This window comes from Equus przewalskii, chromosome 2 (genome assembly GCF_037783145.1).
Source record: "Equus przewalskii isolate Varuska chromosome 2, EquPr2, whole genome shotgun sequence".
Classification (NCBI taxonomy): Eukaryota; Metazoa; Chordata; class Mammalia; order Perissodactyla; family Equidae; genus Equus; species Equus przewalskii.
The window spans coordinates 30,514,378-30,531,042 of NC_091832.1; the positions used below are offsets into that span (position 1 = coordinate 30,514,378).

The 16,665-nt window shown below is 48.2% G+C and overlaps 1 protein-coding gene across 4 annotated transcripts in view; it reads right to left on the reverse strand.

Moving 5' to 3' along the window:
• Nucleotides 1–741: 741 nt before the first annotated feature.
• The window catches only part of NIPAL3 (NIPA like domain containing 3), a 48,036-nt gene continuing 32,112 nt past the window's right edge, over nt 742–16,665 (reverse strand). Inside the window, exons 8-13 of one of the 4 annotated variants that reach the window (XM_070597728.1) lie at nt 14,205–14,340; nt 11,956–12,044; nt 10,393–10,456; nt 8,541–8,635; nt 7,331–7,362; nt 742–4,563 (exon numbers count right to left, since the gene is read on the reverse strand). In XM_070597728.1, coding sequence (XP_070453829.1) covers nt 7,346–7,362; nt 8,541–8,635; nt 10,393–10,456; nt 11,956–12,044; nt 14,205–14,340 — 401 coding nt within the window. In that variant the 3' untranslated portion in view covers nt 742–4,563; nt 7,331–7,345. Of the gene's footprint in view, nt 4,564–7,330; nt 7,363–7,523; nt 7,583–8,540; nt 8,636–10,246; nt 10,457–11,955; nt 12,045–14,204; nt 14,341–16,665 lie in introns of all 4 variants that reach the window. The other 3 variants (XM_070597717.1, XR_011533974.1, XM_070597713.1) reach the window with 3 other exon arrangements.

Sequence of the window (16,665 nt, forward strand, 5' to 3'; positions counted from 1 at the left end):
GTGCGTTATTAAATGTATGAGTATATCTGTATGACTCTCTCTGTGCATGTGTGTATAAATAAATATTTAGGCACTATATCACACCTGCCTTTGTAGACTGGAAACCTAGAATGAGTGCTTAATTAAGGAAAATCACAAGTGTTCATTATATAATTTTAAAAAGTATTTTGAAAATAAATAAAGAGGGAAACCACTCCTTTGATATAATGTCCTGATGGGATGCTGGACTTCCAAGACTTTATATCTATTAACTCATCTGAGCCTCATATAATAACCCTTAGGTAGATACTGTTATTATTCCTATTTCCCAGATGAGGCACAGAGAGTTTAAGTGACTTGCCTAAGGCCACACAGCTAATAAGTGGTGGAGCCAGGAATCAAACCTAAGCAGTATGGTTAGAGTTTATGTTTTTAACCACTGTAGGAAAAAAAAAAAAACCTTAATTCAGTCTCCACTGCAATTATGGGCATCTCTAGATCTGTATCGTCACTACAGCACCCACAAGCTATGTGTGGATATTTAGATTTAAGTTAATTAAACTTAAATAAAACTAAAAATCCAGTTCCTAGGTTGCATTCACCACAGTGAAAGTGCTCAACAGCCGCAAGTGGATAGCGGCTGCCTTGTTGGGCAGCACAGACATACGACATTTCCATCATCGCAGAAAGTTCCATTGGACAGCCCTGTTCTAGATAACTCTAAAAAATATCAGCCAAACAAAGACTCAAACTCAGTAGGGGTCACATGGATTTTCTTTAATTAAATACCACTTCATAATGTTATTTACAACTAGCACACACATTTTTGGAAAAATAAGACATGCCGTATCAGTCATGGGGTTAATGAAATATAAGCATCCACACAGAATACATATTCTAAGGTGACTTCATTTACATAGCTTCTCACAAAAACAGTGAATTGCTCTGCCTCTCAGCCAGGACAGGACGAGATTTGGAACTCACAAGGCCGAGGAGTGGAGGGTCCCCAACACTACGCGGACGGACGTCTTGCATCTACACCGCACCGCCAAGCCGGCTGGTTCCCCCGGAAGAGCAATGGAGGCGTCAGTCCTGCCTTCCCGCCCAGCATTCATTCCACGCTGCAAACCCTCCCATGACCCGAAGCCGAATGCACCCGACGCATCATCAGACCTGCAGCTTCCCGGGAGGGCAAGGGGGCGCCGAACTTTCAACAAAGCCCGCAGGCACCAGTCTGCGAAGAACTGGTGCTGATGTCCGATTAGGGAACCCCAAGTCCCAGCCTCCCAAGAGGGGGACAGAGTGGGGTGCGGAGAGGGAGACCAGGGAACAACTGGAAAGTTTAAACGCAAGTTTGGTGACGCTGCTTTAGGTGCTGCTGCTGGGAAGGAGAGAGAGGCGGGTTATTAATGTTGCCCAGAGCATTCGTGAGGGCTTGTGGGGGGCAGTGAGAGCCACGAGGAAAAATAGACTCAGGGCTGTGAGTGGAAAGCTGATGCCCTCCCCCCCGGCCTAACAGCAAGTGCTGCTCACCCGCCACCAGCAGACAGTCCATCTACACCTGGCGGCAAAGACTGAGAAGCCAGTCCAAGACAGAGTCAGAATTCCGGAGACCGCAGCAGTCCTCCGAGTACCCAGGTGACCTGCCCCTGCCTTCCACTCGGGAAACCACCACGCAGCTCTCTGATCATCCTTCCTAAGTTTAGGTTCCTAGGACGACGCCACCGCCCCAAACCTGAAGCAGGGGGCTGCCCAGGCCCAGCCGCAGTTCCTGGTGGCATTGACCCCTGATGGTCAGCAGACCTGCACTCTTATCCCCTCCTATCCTCCTCCACTGGCTCGAGGCTGAAAGGCCCATCCCAAAAACAGGGGAAGAGGGCAGAGTAAGGTTGGGGCACGTAACATGCCAAATGATCACCCGGTTTGAACATTTAAATGGCCTCCCTGCTCACCTACCCTTTGTCCACTCTGCCCTGACACCCCCACCCCGCCCACCTTAGAAAAATCACTTCGCAAATCTGAATAGCAGTGCAACTGGATTTTAATTCCCCCTTTGCGTTTTGTTCTTGCAGACTTGCAGCTTGACCTTGAAAAGTGACTTATCCCTCAGATTCTTCCTCCACGCTGCATAAGGCCTCCTTTCAGATCAGGGCTGATCCTGTCATTCTCTTCCTCGTGAACCATCGATGGCTCCCGTGCCCTCTAGAATACACTTTAAACTCCTGGGCCAGGCATGCAGGGCCCTCCAGGATTCCGCCTCCACTGCTTATCTTTCCAGCCTCCTGTCCCACCACCCTCCCTGGCTCTCCTTTCTTTGCCATCTCCCCCTCCCTATCTCTGTGCCTTTGCAAATGCTGGCCCTTCTACCTGGCGGTGATCACTCTACTTTCTATGCTTTGCTCAAATCTTAGCTAGGTTTGCCACCTGTCAATGAGTGGGGCCAAAATCATCTTCAATTCCGAACACCCCATTCTGGGCTCAGGGCCTGACCTTAGCAGGGCCTCATAACTGTCACTTTCTGTGGTTGGCTAATGCACTCAGCCTGCCCTGCCATAGTTTCCTGGCTATTCACGTCGCCGCTGGAGGGCAGGAACCATGTCTTATTTTTGTAGCCCTCACCATCCAAATGCTTAACAAATGCCTCATAAATATGGTTGAACTGAGTTGATACCTGTCCTAAAGGAAAAAAAGCTCACTGTCTGTTGCCTTCTCAGGCATGTAAGACACAATACAGAAGTGGTCAAGACACAGTAAGGAAGTAGTTATCACAGGCGACAGACGTCAGTTTTTGAAGTCAAGGACTAAATCAGTCCTAAGCACAATCCACAAAAGTTAATGATCTATCAACACTGGCCTATTAACACTGTTATCCCGCCTATCAAAGGCTGCCTAGGGAAGCAGTTAGTGTGGTTTAAGTAGTAGTCGTTGGATGAGAAATGCCTCAGATCCTATGGGGATTATTCAACGCGCCCAAAGAACCGCAAAGAGGAAACAAGAAATAGGAATTCCAACTTTCCAGCAGGGGTGTGTGGGCCCCCGGGGGTTTAGCAGCCCATCTCTTTCCATTATTAGGTGTTCAAGGTGTGAGATCCTTAGATTATCTGACTCAGAATCACCTGTGCTGCCAGTTAAGCATGCAGACCCTTGGGCCCCGCCCCAGTCCCCCTTAATCAGAGTATCTGTGGTTGGGGTGTAGGCATTTGCATGTCACATAAACCCCCTAGGGGAGCCTTATGCTCATTAATGTCTGCAAACCTTTACCTGCCATTCTCAAGAGTATACAGTCAGTCTAGGGGAAGACAATCACGGACGCAGCTGAAAAGAAAGCAGCAGCCCCCTTTCTGAGAATGCTTGCTTCTCCCAGACACACGTGCACGGGGATGTGGACCCAGACTCTCCATCGACTCCAAGGACATTAAGCAATCACTCAGGCTTTGTTTGTTGCTCTGTACGGGAGAGGATGGAGAGATGAGCGAGACTGTCTCTGAAATGAGCACACCCAGTCTCCCCAGAGGGCACTGGGGTGCAGGAAAATACACAGAAAACAGGCAGGTCTTCTGTCTCTCCTCTTACAAGTGATGTAATCACCTTTTGGAAGATGAATAGGGAGTTTTTTTCCTTTATAGGCTGAAGTATCATCTCCCCTGCTTCTGTCCTTTTTATTCTCCCCTTCTCTTAACCTCCCAGTTCCTTTAGGGGGAAAAAAAGCAATCAAGCAGCTCAGAGAACCAAAAACAAGTTAGTTTTCAGAATAGATCCAATATAAACACATCAAGCACATTTTCACTGGGAGGGCACAGACAATTGGAAGACAGGAGTGTATTTCCCTACAGGCCAGTGACAGAATGTTCCACCAGGGCCAGCCCACTCTGCCATGAGAGGGTGACACAAAGGTTATCGCGAACACAGAATCAGGAGTAAGATGGGTAGACATCAGGCCTGCACGTGAGGTGGGGGAAGACTAGAGTTAGCAGTCTCCAGTCTTTCACTGGATTTGGAAAGGAAGAGCAGAATCTCTGCCTTGCTTTAGCTCTGAAGAATGTGGTACCCTTGGGTCATTGACTGACAAAGCTCAGTTACATCCTCAAGAATGATAAAGGCTTTCCAAATCCCGCTGGGCTAAACCAGGCAGAGGCTGCATTCGTACCACCCAACTGGAATACTGCTTTCATCCCCCACCCCGCAGCCTTAACATTTGAAATTTCCAAGACCAAGATAACACACCCTTCGCCAGAGACAAAGGCTTTTCAAGATCCCCGTCCATGGAGTTCTTGGTTTAAAAAAAATAAGACTTAAAAGGTGAGTTTTAGAATTAGGGGTTGAACCACGGTCAGCACGGCTTGAGCAGTTACAAATGGAGGAAGGTGAGTCTCCTTCACGCGGCTCACTCCTTCTTGGTGTGTTCCAGGACTCGGTAGGGAACCCCAGAGGCACTTCTGGAGCCATGTTCTTCTTGCATGATGGGCAGTGTGGCAGGAGCGTAGATCTCAGAAATGTTGTCGTTGTTTTCCAGGGCCCCATAGGAAAAAGAAGCTTTGAGGTCAGGCTGGACTGTCATCCCCTTGTCATGCATGTTTTGCATACCTGAAATGAAATCATTTTTCCCAAATCATTCTGTGGTAAGGGGGCCAAAGGAGCCCGCATCTTCCTCTATCCCACCACACACTAATTATAGTGCTTGGGAGCTAATCATGTGCATTGTCAATTTCCTGAATGCTTTAGATTGAAAAAAGCACACCCATAAATATACACTGGAACTATTACAGTTGCTAAGCAACAAGGGATGAATCTTCAGGAAATATGCAAACAGACCAGCCACTGTCAAGAGAACCATCGGCTGGCCTAGGAGGAGGTGAGGACGTCTGTTTGGGCCACAGGCGGAGGGGAACCAGCACTGTGCTTTGAACGTGGTAGATGCCAACGTTTTTCTCATGAATGAAATCAGGATCCAGAAAACTTCATTATACTGTTGAGAGATGAGGGTGACTTTGTGTCACAGACACGTGATGGTGACAGATGCACCATGATGCTCAGAGGGAGAGTCTTGACCCTTAACATTAACATCCCTGAGCCACGTAAAGGGTAAAGTGTGATTTTGCTTATTACTTCTGGGCACATTAATGCTGGATTTCTATCTACATTTGAGGGCAAAGAATTTCATCATTAATTCCTTCAACGTGATGCTACAATTCTCCTCATCAGGTGGGACCTGGCCTTCTCGGAGGCCAGCTCTTTTCCTGGCAGGGAATTAAGACCCTTCAAATTCTCTTGCCCCCAGGTTGAGTCATAAGACATCGAATGCAAAGTGTCTTCCATGAAACTATGATGATAACAGCAGCTGACGTCTGACTGCTTCATACGCCCTGGGCCCTGGGCTGAGTGCTTTAAATAGTAATAGTAACAATAACAGCAACAATGATAATAGCTCATGTGGACTGAATGTTCCGTTGGTGGCGGGCACTGTTCTGAACACTTATGAAGTCTTATCTCATTTGATGCTCACAACTGCCGATAAGGAGAATGAGGCAGTTGGAGGTTAAGTAACTTGCTTCAGGTCACAGAACTAGTAAGTGGCAGCGCCAGGGTTCAAACTCAGGTGGTTTAAACTCTGAAGCCCAGACTTTTAACCCGAATGCTGTGTGGCCTCCCATATACACTTGCATTTATGCCCAAAAATCCTATGGCAGAGATGCGCTACTATCTTCATTTTCTGGATAAGAAAGCAGATTCAGAGAGGTAAAGTTGTCCAAGGTCACACAGCTAACGGGAGACAGGGCTGGGATTTGACACCAAAGCCCATACTCTTATCTACTCTGCAAACGACCCAGCACGTGGAAGGCCCTTTGCTTCCACATTGCACAAGACTTAGCTGATGGTCCTTTGAAGGGTACAGTTTAAGAGTCTGTGGTTTGGACTTTTGGGGTGGGGGCTGGAAGAGGATGAGGGCTGCCTGCTCTTCAGGGAAGAGAGCTGGCTTTCCAGGCAGGACTGAGCTTTCGGATTTTGTCAATGTTCTCCAGCCACAGACCACCAGGAATGCAGCTACAGTCTAACAAATCTGGGTTCTGGACTCAACGCAACGAGGGAGACAGGCACCATGGAGCGCTGTGGGGGCCTCAGTAAGAGGGTGTTAGAAAGGCCTTAGAGAGGATCTGGGCTCATGGGAGGTGGCTCTGGGGAGGGCTTACGGAAGCAGGGCTTTGCTTTGAATCATATGCTGTCAGGAAGTGGGGGTCATTCTGTGACTGGGGATCCTGATACGTCTTATCTAGAAAGAGAGGAGACTGGAGGCCAAGGCTGCGACTGGTAAAGAGCAGCTGTCACTCGTGCCAGGGGCACGGCTGGCCCTTTTGTGGTTTGGACAATGTTCACATTTTGTCTGTGTTCACACGTGATCATGGAGTGGACCTGTTTGTCTTAATCCACCATGGTCGCAGAGTGGCCTTGTCTGAGGCTGAGGTCCTGTGAAACTGTGAATGGTCGGCAGGGAACACCAAGGCCTGGCTGTGAGTGCCAAGCCAGCTGCTAACCATCAGGGCCTGCTTTTCTCTTCCTCATTTTTTGGCAGTCTTTCAGGTGCCAGAATTATTTAAAGCCTCTTCGAATTGTGACAGGTAATGAAGTTTTGGATTTTGGATGCCTCTGAACAGCAGCTACTGGTCTGTTGTAAAGATAATCCAGGTAAACCACAAGCAAGGTCCCGACGCTGACGGGGAGGCCACGGAACTGGAAGAGACCTCTGTTCAAGCGGTTTTATCCTTCATGGTCTACCTGCCGTCAGGGCCAAGGAGTTTTTTCAATTTTCAAAGTTTTTAAAGAAAAGGGATGTGAAACCAAATGTAAGCAGGCATCTACCATGTCCTAGACACTGTGCAAGGGGTCTTGAACATACTAGCCCACTCCCCTGAAAGAAGGATTCCCAACTTACAAGTGAGGGTCAGAGGCCTGGGGAGGGCCAGGCACCTGCCCAAGGTCACACAGCAGGCAGGTGGTAGAGCTGGGATTTGAATCCAGGCCACCTGAACTCCAAGCCCGTGCTCTTCACAGTATAGGACGCGTGTCTACTCAGAAGAGCCCTGACACGCCACCGCAACAGGGTAGGGTCTCCTTTATCTGACCTCCCACCGGTCACAAGGTACAAAGAGGAAGCGAGAGCCACATCCACAAACAGACCACAGAATGTTGACATCTAAGATTACCTTGGGTTACCTTCTATTTTCTACCAGAAATTACAGCTATATATACGCATATAAAAATACTTATATAGATATATACACATACACAGTTCATAAACACACAAACACACATATACATACACATACTTGCACACACACAAGAGTTGACACCTCACCTATCTGGAATTCAGCTATCCAGCGCCCTCATCTATCCGGAACACAGCCGAGAAACAAGGAAGTAAGCAAAAAAGGCATCTGAGCAGCCAGATTAGATGTTTAAAAAGTCCATGCACTAAAGCTCATGCACTTAACTCCTAGCAGAAACCTTAAGGCCCCAACTCAGAGCTTATTTATGTTACTTTTACATACCATTCGAACAAGTTGGGTCAAATGAGAAGATGGACACAGGGTTGCTATACACAGGCAGGCTGGTGACAACAAGAATGACAGACAATAGCTTAACAGCAAGAGATGAGGAAATAATATAAAAAGTAGACACACAAACCCTGGGGCCATTTAAAGCAGGGGCACCTCAGTCAGCCCTGAGAACACACCTGCATCACAGAGCTATTAACAAAGTCACTGAGTAGCACTCTCCGCCATCAGTGGGATTCTATGTTGCTCATTAGACTGTCTCAATGAAGGGTGGGCGATCATGTTTTGAAGGGATTTCTATCTTACATATATAAAATAAAATTAACTCTGAGTTAAAGAGTGAAAGCTAGTGGTCACTGGCAATCTATAGCATTTAGGTCAGCAAACCTAGATAAGGCAGGTCCTGTGTCTTAACCTTTCTAATCTGAATCCCTTTAGGCTGGACAGGCATTCTCCAGTTCTCCACAGGCCCCACCATTCCCTAATGTGTAGCACTCGGCTGATTCACACATTTATGCTACTTCACGGCTTAAAGGCCTTTGAGCTCATGGCTTCTCAGTGTGAACCCTTAGCTCCCTGGGAAATTATGCTTTCCAGAACACTCCACTCCCTTGTGGATCTAGGGAATAAGGTTATAGTATTTGAATTTCATTCATCCTATTTTCCTTCCCCTCTCTGATCATTCCATTCCACCTGGATGAATTCCTCTTGCAGGCGTGAAGCCTGGTGCTGCAGACCGTCATCACGTCCAGCGTGAATCAGGGTCGTCTTTAAGAGGCCCCACAACAGACATGGGAACAGGCAAGATGTGCTCAAAACCAACTGAGGCGCTTCAGCCATTGCCTCCTCTTTTGCACACCGAGATTAAAAGAAAAAAAAAAGACAGTCACACCATAACGGCACAGCACACGTTCCCTGGACCAAACCCAGTGGCTGTCTCTTTTTAGACAGGAAGTAGCAGTCATTCTGTACAGATGGGCTGGCCAGCTGGACACGTGGGTTTAACGTTACCTGGCATGGCATCCATGGAAATATAGGGCTCGAATGGAATCGACTTCTTCCTGTTACGTGTAATTAAGAAGACGCCCAAGAATGCAATGAGGCACCTGAGGAACAGAGATAACGGGGGAAGAAAATAAGGCCAGAGTGAGGTCGCGAGGGGGATTTTTCAAAGCCAGGCAACAGGAAAAAGGTGAAGAGGGTTTCAGGCTGCAGCGGGGCTCGCTGGTGAGCGGCCCTGAGAAGCTGCTGGGCCTGGGGTCAGCAGGGAGCCGACTTGGGACAATAACAGGCTGTGCAGCCCACGCGTCCTCCGACACTCCACACAAGCCTTAATCAGGGTAAATTCGACTCTCCTGGGCGGAACTCTCACGGTTCTTTACTTCCACTTGGCCCGTATCTCAGAACCCTGCCTTTAAAAAGGTATTCTTTTAAGTTAAAAAATTCTGTATGGCCTAAATGCAATCGATAGAGGAGTAGAGAAAGTAACAATGAGAAGGTCCCTGTACTTCCCCCAGGTAGCAGTATAGTCTTCCAGAGTCTTTTTTGTTTTTTGTTTTCTTTTCCCCAGAGCTTAGATAAACAAGCACACTTTCTAAAAACTGAGGTATAATTTACATGCAGTAAAACGCCCAACCCTTCACTACAGAGCTCGATGAATTTTGCCTGTGTATACACCCGTGTGACCACCACCCAGGTCAACGGAGAAGACAATTCCATCCTCTTCATCCCACAAAGTTGCCTTGTGCCCCTTCCCAATTCACGCTCGCACTTCCCCAGAGGAAACCACAGGTTCGATTTGCCTGTTCTTGAACTTGTAAGCTCAGTCATACAATGTTTTTTCTTTTATGCCTGGTTTCTTCCACTTGAGAAATGTTTTCAAGGTTCATCCACTTTATTGTGTGTATCAGTAGTTTGTTATTTTTAATTGTTGTGCTGAATCCATTGTCTGAATATACTACCATTTGTTTTTCACTCTCCTGTTGAGAAGATATTTGGGTTGTAGCCAACTTGAGCATGTTATGATGAAAGCTACTATAAATATTCATGCACGAGTCATTTTATCAATATATGTACTCACTTCTTTTGGGTGTGTATCTGGATGTGGAACTCCTGGATCGTAGGGTAGACTATACATAAAACAAATGTCACTTTTTCCATTCAACGCATCCTCCACTTGGTTCCACGTCAGTACCTATCGACTGGCCTCAATTTTTCAAAATGGCAGCACGGTCCTTTATTATATGGAAATACCATCATTTATTTAACCTGTGTTCCACCGCTGGGCATTTAGGTTGCTTCCAATTATTCGCTTATAAAATTAATAAATAATCTCATACATGTGTCTCTGTGTCCCATTTCAATGAGTTTTCTAAGATAGATGATTAGAAATGGAATGCTGCATCAAAAAGTAGGCTCATTTAAAGTTTTTGCCGATATTGCCAAACTGTCCCCTGCATTAAAGAACTTCTCATGGTTGGCAGAGAGCTGCTCTCCTCATCCTCTTGCCACTTTGGAATATTATCAATATTATTAATCCTGTTTTTGCAAAATGATGGCATCTCATGTAGCTTCAATACGCATTTCTTTGATCTGAGGTGAGGTCGAGAATCTTTTCATGAGTCAAAATGTGCTATTTTAGAAATGACAAGGAGATTAAAGCTCAGAAGAAAAGAAAGGGGAAGGAGATGAAGCCCTTTGGAGGCTAAAATGCTCACCTCTGGGGACAAAACTGCAAATCTCAGATGCTCCACTGGCTCTAAAGGACTGCCCGGGAGGCTGAAGTAATAATGGGGAGAGAGTGGCAACTGCTGGAATTCTCCACGCAGTGCCGGGGCCAGAGAGCGGGCGGGGCGGAACTCACCCCAGCGCAAACATGCAGATGTGCAGCGCGTCCTCCCCGAGGAAGTCCAGGTAAAACACTGCGCCTGCAGCAGCAGATAAGAGGAAACAGGGTGAGCTGGCGTCACAGCTCCTGCTGGCCAGTCTGTCTAGGACCTGCCTAAGCTCTCTTTGCTGCAGGAAACCAAAGTGACCAAAAGTGCTATTATGCCTGTGCTTAGCAAAATATGAGAAGAATGGAATGAAAGCCATTTGGGGGAACAGATTGTCTTCTCTCTCCCACTCCTAGGTCCCTCATATCTTCATTTTTTTCCTTAACTTTTTATTTTGAGATAATATTAGACCCAGAAATGCAGTAGAGAATTCCCCTGTACCCTTCACCCAGCTTCCCCCAATGAAACAACGCTATGAACTAAACCACGGACCTTACTCGCCAGTTTTTACACATGCTCCTCCCCTCATCTTTCTTAAAGATGGATATACAGGGCTTCATGTTAAGCTGTCAGAGCTTTCTCACCTCACGTGGCCAGTGGATGTCAAGCCTGCAGGCCGACTCCTATGGCATGGGAGTGACCCGCGCCTGCCCCCCTCACCCTGCAGCCAGCCTCTGTCTCCATCATTTCACCTCCTTGGGCTTCATGCTGTATTTCTGAGCTGCTGACTCCTTGCCTCAACTTCTGTTTCTGAGGTGACCTTAGTGTCTGCTATTCCTGTCAACCTTGACTGGGCCAAAGTTCTTGACCACCACTCGAATCTTTGCATTAGGTTAGCTTTCTGGCTGCTCTGGGGTCAATGCCCCATTCGATTCCTGGTACTGCTCCTAGCACAGGCCTGGCAGGTTGTGTGCCCTACTTGTTCCCACCTCTGTGAGCAGGATTTGGGCAGCACTTGTTTAAAAGGCAGGACAAAGCAAACGGCTTTATGGCCAGACCTTCTTCAAAGGCAGGCACATTCGTCCCTATCGGCCTTTTTACTTTGAAGATGTTAGTCACCATTGCCACTCAAAAAACAAACAACAAACTGATATACTTGTGGCCCTTAAAGCCACATCGGAAAGAAAAAAAAAATTTAGGGGTGGGGTAGAAGAAAAGAAAAATATAATAATAACGGTGGCTTACTGAGCACATATTATGACACAGACACTCCATATGCTCGTGATCTCTAAAACTTATACAGAAGAAATTTGTGGTCACTTGGCCAATGGAGGCTGTGAAGCTAGCAGATGATGAACAAAAATCATTGAAGAACCCTTATAGCACAAAGTAGGGGACGTTTGGAGTGTACATATTTCAATTCTAGGAGGTAAGCGTTACTACTCCCATTTTATGAATGTGGAACTGAAGCTCAGAGAGGTTAAGAGATTTTCCCAGAGCCACTCAGCTCTGTGTCTGTGCTGGGATACAAACTCAGATCTCTCTGGTTCTAAAGCTTGTACTTTCTCCATAAAACCATACACAACTCTGATGGGCAGAACAAGTCAGCGGACTTGGCCTTCTGACAGACGCAGGGCCTCCTCCCTCCACGCTGGGGTAACGTCCCTGCTGCGAAGGTAGAAGACAGAAATCTGGTGATGGGCCACCCTTACCTGCTGTGATGGCAACAGTTGTGGAGAGAATGTAGCCCACGCTGGCAATCAAAGAGGAGTCGTACATTTGTGAGGCTTGACTTAAAAACCTTCAACACAAAAGCACTCTGGTCAGGGGGCTGTGGGGACGTTGGAAAGGCTGAGTGAAAGCTGATGACAGCAGACTTGGTCTGGAGTATGACGATAACGCACAAAGGAACATTCATCGCGTTTATAAAGATGCCATCCTTGTGTCTCTCTGGGTCTGGGGTCCACACTTTGCTCCCCTTCTTCCCTTAGACACACAGCCTGAGGCCCACGCCCATTCCCTGAGCGGGCCGTGCCTTCTTGCTCTCACACCTTTGCCCACATGACTGTCATCACCGGAAATCCCTTCTCCTTACCTCTGTGTCTCCTGCACTCCCAGCCCACTAAAAAGAGCCATTCCTGGTCTCTTAGACACTCAAGAAACTCTTAAAGCACTTATCACATTCTGCCTATTGCTGCCATTATTTTTTTAAACAAATTTTCTTCTTAAGTCAAAAATACTTGCTCACTGTAATAAATATAGGAAAAAGAGAGAAAATTAGAGTCATTCCTAATCACTCCATCTAGGATGAACACTCCATCATTTTGGAATATATTCTTTTTTTCTTTGTTTGTTTGTTTTGGTGAGGAGGATTTGCCCTGAGCTAACATCCATTGCCAATCCTCCTCCGTTCTTTTTTTTTTCTGGCTTGAAGAAGACCAGCCCTGAGCTAACGTCTGTGCCAGGGCTCCTCCACTTTGCATGTGGGATGCCTCTACAGCAGGACTGACGCGGGGAGTTAGGGCCGTGCCTGGGATCTGAACCCACGGACCCGGGCCGCTGAAGCTGAGCGCGCATAACTTTAACCACTCGGCCATGGGGCTGGCCCCTGGAATATAATCTTTGTCCACCTTCTGCGTGGTATTTTCGTTACTGCACAGTTGCTTATACCATAACGTATGGCCCACTGGGTCATAATCGTCTGCTTACCAGGCTGTCCCCCAACCAGGGCTGGGAGCGCCTGAAGACAGTGACTATTGTCATGTCTCTGTGCGCAGTAGGCCCCCAGTGGAGTGTGCTGAGTGGGTGAGCAAGAAGCTCCCCGGGAGGGGGCTGGCCATCTGATTCGTCCTCTCAGCCCCCGGAAGGCACAGCACCTTGCACACGGCAGATGCTCAGTGGCGACAACTGGACTTGTTGCAGTAGGACTAAGAATAGTGAGAATCGACACAGTAATGGCAATAATCATCACAAAGGCAGCTGCTGTTTCCTGGACGTTATCCTGGGCACTGCACTGAGAGCCTCATGTGATTCTCTTAGGCAGGGGCTGTTATTCTCATTGGCGGACCAAGAATCGCATCTTAGAGAAGCTGAGGGGGAGGCGTGGTGGGCTAGGGGGCCAGACGCCTGGGTTCAAGTCTCAGTTGACCCACTTCCTGGCCCCTGACCCTCGCTCTGCTGCAGGCCCCCACATGCACAATGAGGACAGCATCATCTGCCTCGAGGGGCTGCTGTGGGATGAAACGAATGCACCAGTTCCTGTGAAAGCAGCGAGAGCAGAGCCAGCTTGCACTGGGCACTCGGTGAGCAGTGGTCACTCCTTCGATCCCCCGAGGCCACTGCTGGTGGACGGTGAGCCCAGGCTGCTGGAGTCCGGGACCTGACCTGCCCAGGGGGTACGACATTGAACCCTGTGTGGTTCACCTCCCCTCCCCACACAGGACTGTCACACGCCCTCCCAGGCCCTCTGCGGGGCACCAAGTCCCAGATGGGAACAAGGCCCAGGCCCACCCTCAGTACTTCTGCTTTCGAGAGAGAAACAATGACCTCACTCTTCCACTTGGGAAGATTTCCTGAGGACAAGAAATGATAACTTTCTGTTTTCTATCTAGCAGACAAGTCGATCCCTCCTGGGGACACACAGCTTCGCGTGAAGTCCCTGAGACGGACGCCTGCCTTGAGCAGGTGGGAAGCGAGGCTGCCTCTGATTGCTTGTGCCTCTCGTTTTGAGGCCGAGGGAAAAAACACATCCACTTCAGGCTTCGTCTTTCAAGCGGCACAGAACCCTCCACGTGACAACTCAGCAAATTAGCAACCCCTCTCTCTCCACAGTGGATGCCAAACCCTGGTGACAGGCTGCATTTGCATGTTCTGCCTTCCCTACAGAACCAGATGCAATCGGGCCCAGAAAACAGAAGAGAGCCCCTGGCGAGGCCCAGCAGGAAAAGAATTTGCGACTCACGCGGCTTGATAGACGGCCGTTGCCACCATGCACACGAGCATCACGTAGAAGATGGGGTAGTGGAGCTGCAGGGTCCCCTGTATGGACAACATGAGCATCCCGGCCACAGCCTTCACCGTCACCACCGTCATCGAGCCTGCAGAAGGTGAATGAGGACGTGTGGGAGTCTCAGGGACCGGGAGGGATTCGGAACGGGAAGTCAGTTTATAACCCCCAAGGACTTGGCAAAGAAGATGGAGGGAACACTGGCAGAGCCAACCCAGTGGTTTTCAGACAGGAGATGCCCTTTACGTCAGATCTCTCGTGCTTCTCCCATGAAGGAGGAGAGGACAGAAAATCCCAGGAGGTATTTCCAAACGTCACTTCTAAACTCCACCAAGAAAGTGCACGGGGTTTGAGTCTCTGAACCCCAGAGTGGCAGTGCCATGCCTGGAACCTGGTGCGAGGTCAAAAAAACCTTTTTCGTGTATGTGAGTAAGATCGGCCCTGAGCTAACATCTGTGCCAATCTTCCTCTATTTTATGTGAGATGCTGCCACGGCGTGGATTGATGAGCAGTGTGTAGGTCCGTGCCTGGGATCCAAATCTGCAAACCCCAGGCTGCCGAAGCAGAGTGTGTGAACTTAACCACTGCACCACCAGGCTGGCCCCTAAAACAAGCTTTGAATGGATAAATTAACCTCTTGTGAGTATCGTTCTCATGGCAATCACAGGAAAAACGTGTGGTGTGTAAAGAGCTCAAGAGGTTTTTTTTTAATGCTTACTCATTTATATGTTTAAAAACATTTCTTTAGACTAGAGGTCTCCAAATGTTCAGAATGCATGCCCCTATGCATATGCACATACTTTTCAAATACATGTTTATTTTAAAATTACAGTCACGTAACACGGTACTTATATGGTATGTACATTATAAAATGTGCAGGAAATATCATTTAAAAGGTGGAGATAAAAATAAACATCGGTTCTCATATTTTCTTCCTGCACACCTGTGGACCATCTTGCCCGCCTCACTGTGGAGACCACTGCTTCACGGCAGAAACGACTTCTGACTCTAAACGGCCCGGTCCCCCTGCCTAAGCAGGAGTTAAAAGAACAACTCCCAAGGAAGGCACAAATGAAGCCCGTTGTTCTGGATGAGAAGCTCTGCTTTCCTGTTTTTCTCAGCTTCTTCTCATTTTGTCTTCTCCTGCCAACAGCCCATCACACTCAGGGGCATCTGGGTCCCTCGGCTACTTAGACGGCGGTTTTCAGACACGGCAGCCAGTGAACACAGCCGGTTCATCAGGCTGGCCTTGTTAGTGAGGAGCGGGCAGAGGGGGTTGGCCAGCATGCCTCAGGACCTTCTGGCCTTCCTACTCACCAGGAGGGAAGGCTTTGGGACTGTGCTCTTCCATTCCACTTTGAAAACAGCATCACCAAGGAATGGGCTGCTGATTCACGTGGCAGCATGCACAAACCTCTGAGACATTATGCTCGGTGAAAGCAGCCAGCCACGAAAGGCCACATATCCTGTGATTCCATTTATATCATAGGTCCAGAAAGGCAAATTCATAGAGATAGCAAGTAGACGAGTGGTTGGCCAAGAGCTGGGAGGAGGGAGGAATGCGGAGTGATGGCTAAGGGGCACAGGGTTTCTTTTTGGGGTGAAAAAATGTTCTAAAATTTGATTATGATGATGGCTGCATACTCTGTGAATATACTAAAAACCAGTGAATTGTACACTTTAAAGAAGAGAACTTTATGGTATGTAAATTACATCTCAATAAAGGTGTTTATAAAAACAAAATCATGGAACCCTGTCCTATGGTGACTCGTGTCTGTGTGGTTCACAGCCTCTTGCTGGAGTGGGGGCTCGAGGCGGGAAGGACAGAAGGGAAATAACACCGGTTGAGCCCCGTGCACGTCACATTGGACCCCTCTCCCCCTGAGGTCTGGGTGTTCTCTTCTGCCCACTTTGAGGACAGCGTGGCTTAACCAGGGAGAGACACTAGGATGCAGCAGTAGGGTTTCACCCGCACCCCCTCCACTTCTCCTTCAGGAAGAACACGTATTGCTCCCAGCTCTATTTAGTATACCAAACACTCTGCAGGCCAGAGCCTTGCCTGAATCTGATTTAGGAGCCACTTCCCCCATTGCACCCATATCTTTAAAAAGAAAGAAAACGAAAAGAGCAAAATCAGCTCTTGCCTTTGACTCCAGGATGAATTCCAAACCTCTGATAGGTTTTATGTGGACCCTGAAGGACTCGGGTGTTGGGACCTGCTCCACCTCTGACTTCTCTGGAACAACCTCTTAAGCCCCTCACACTTCTCTCCTCTTCTTCATTGTAGTTGTTACCACCTAAGCTTCTATCATCTGTGCATCTGTCCCCCTTTACTGCCGTCTCCTCCCTTGAGGATGGCGGCGCCCCGAGGCAGGGGTCTGGCCGTCTTGCTCATTGCACAGCAGTCTCCAGCACT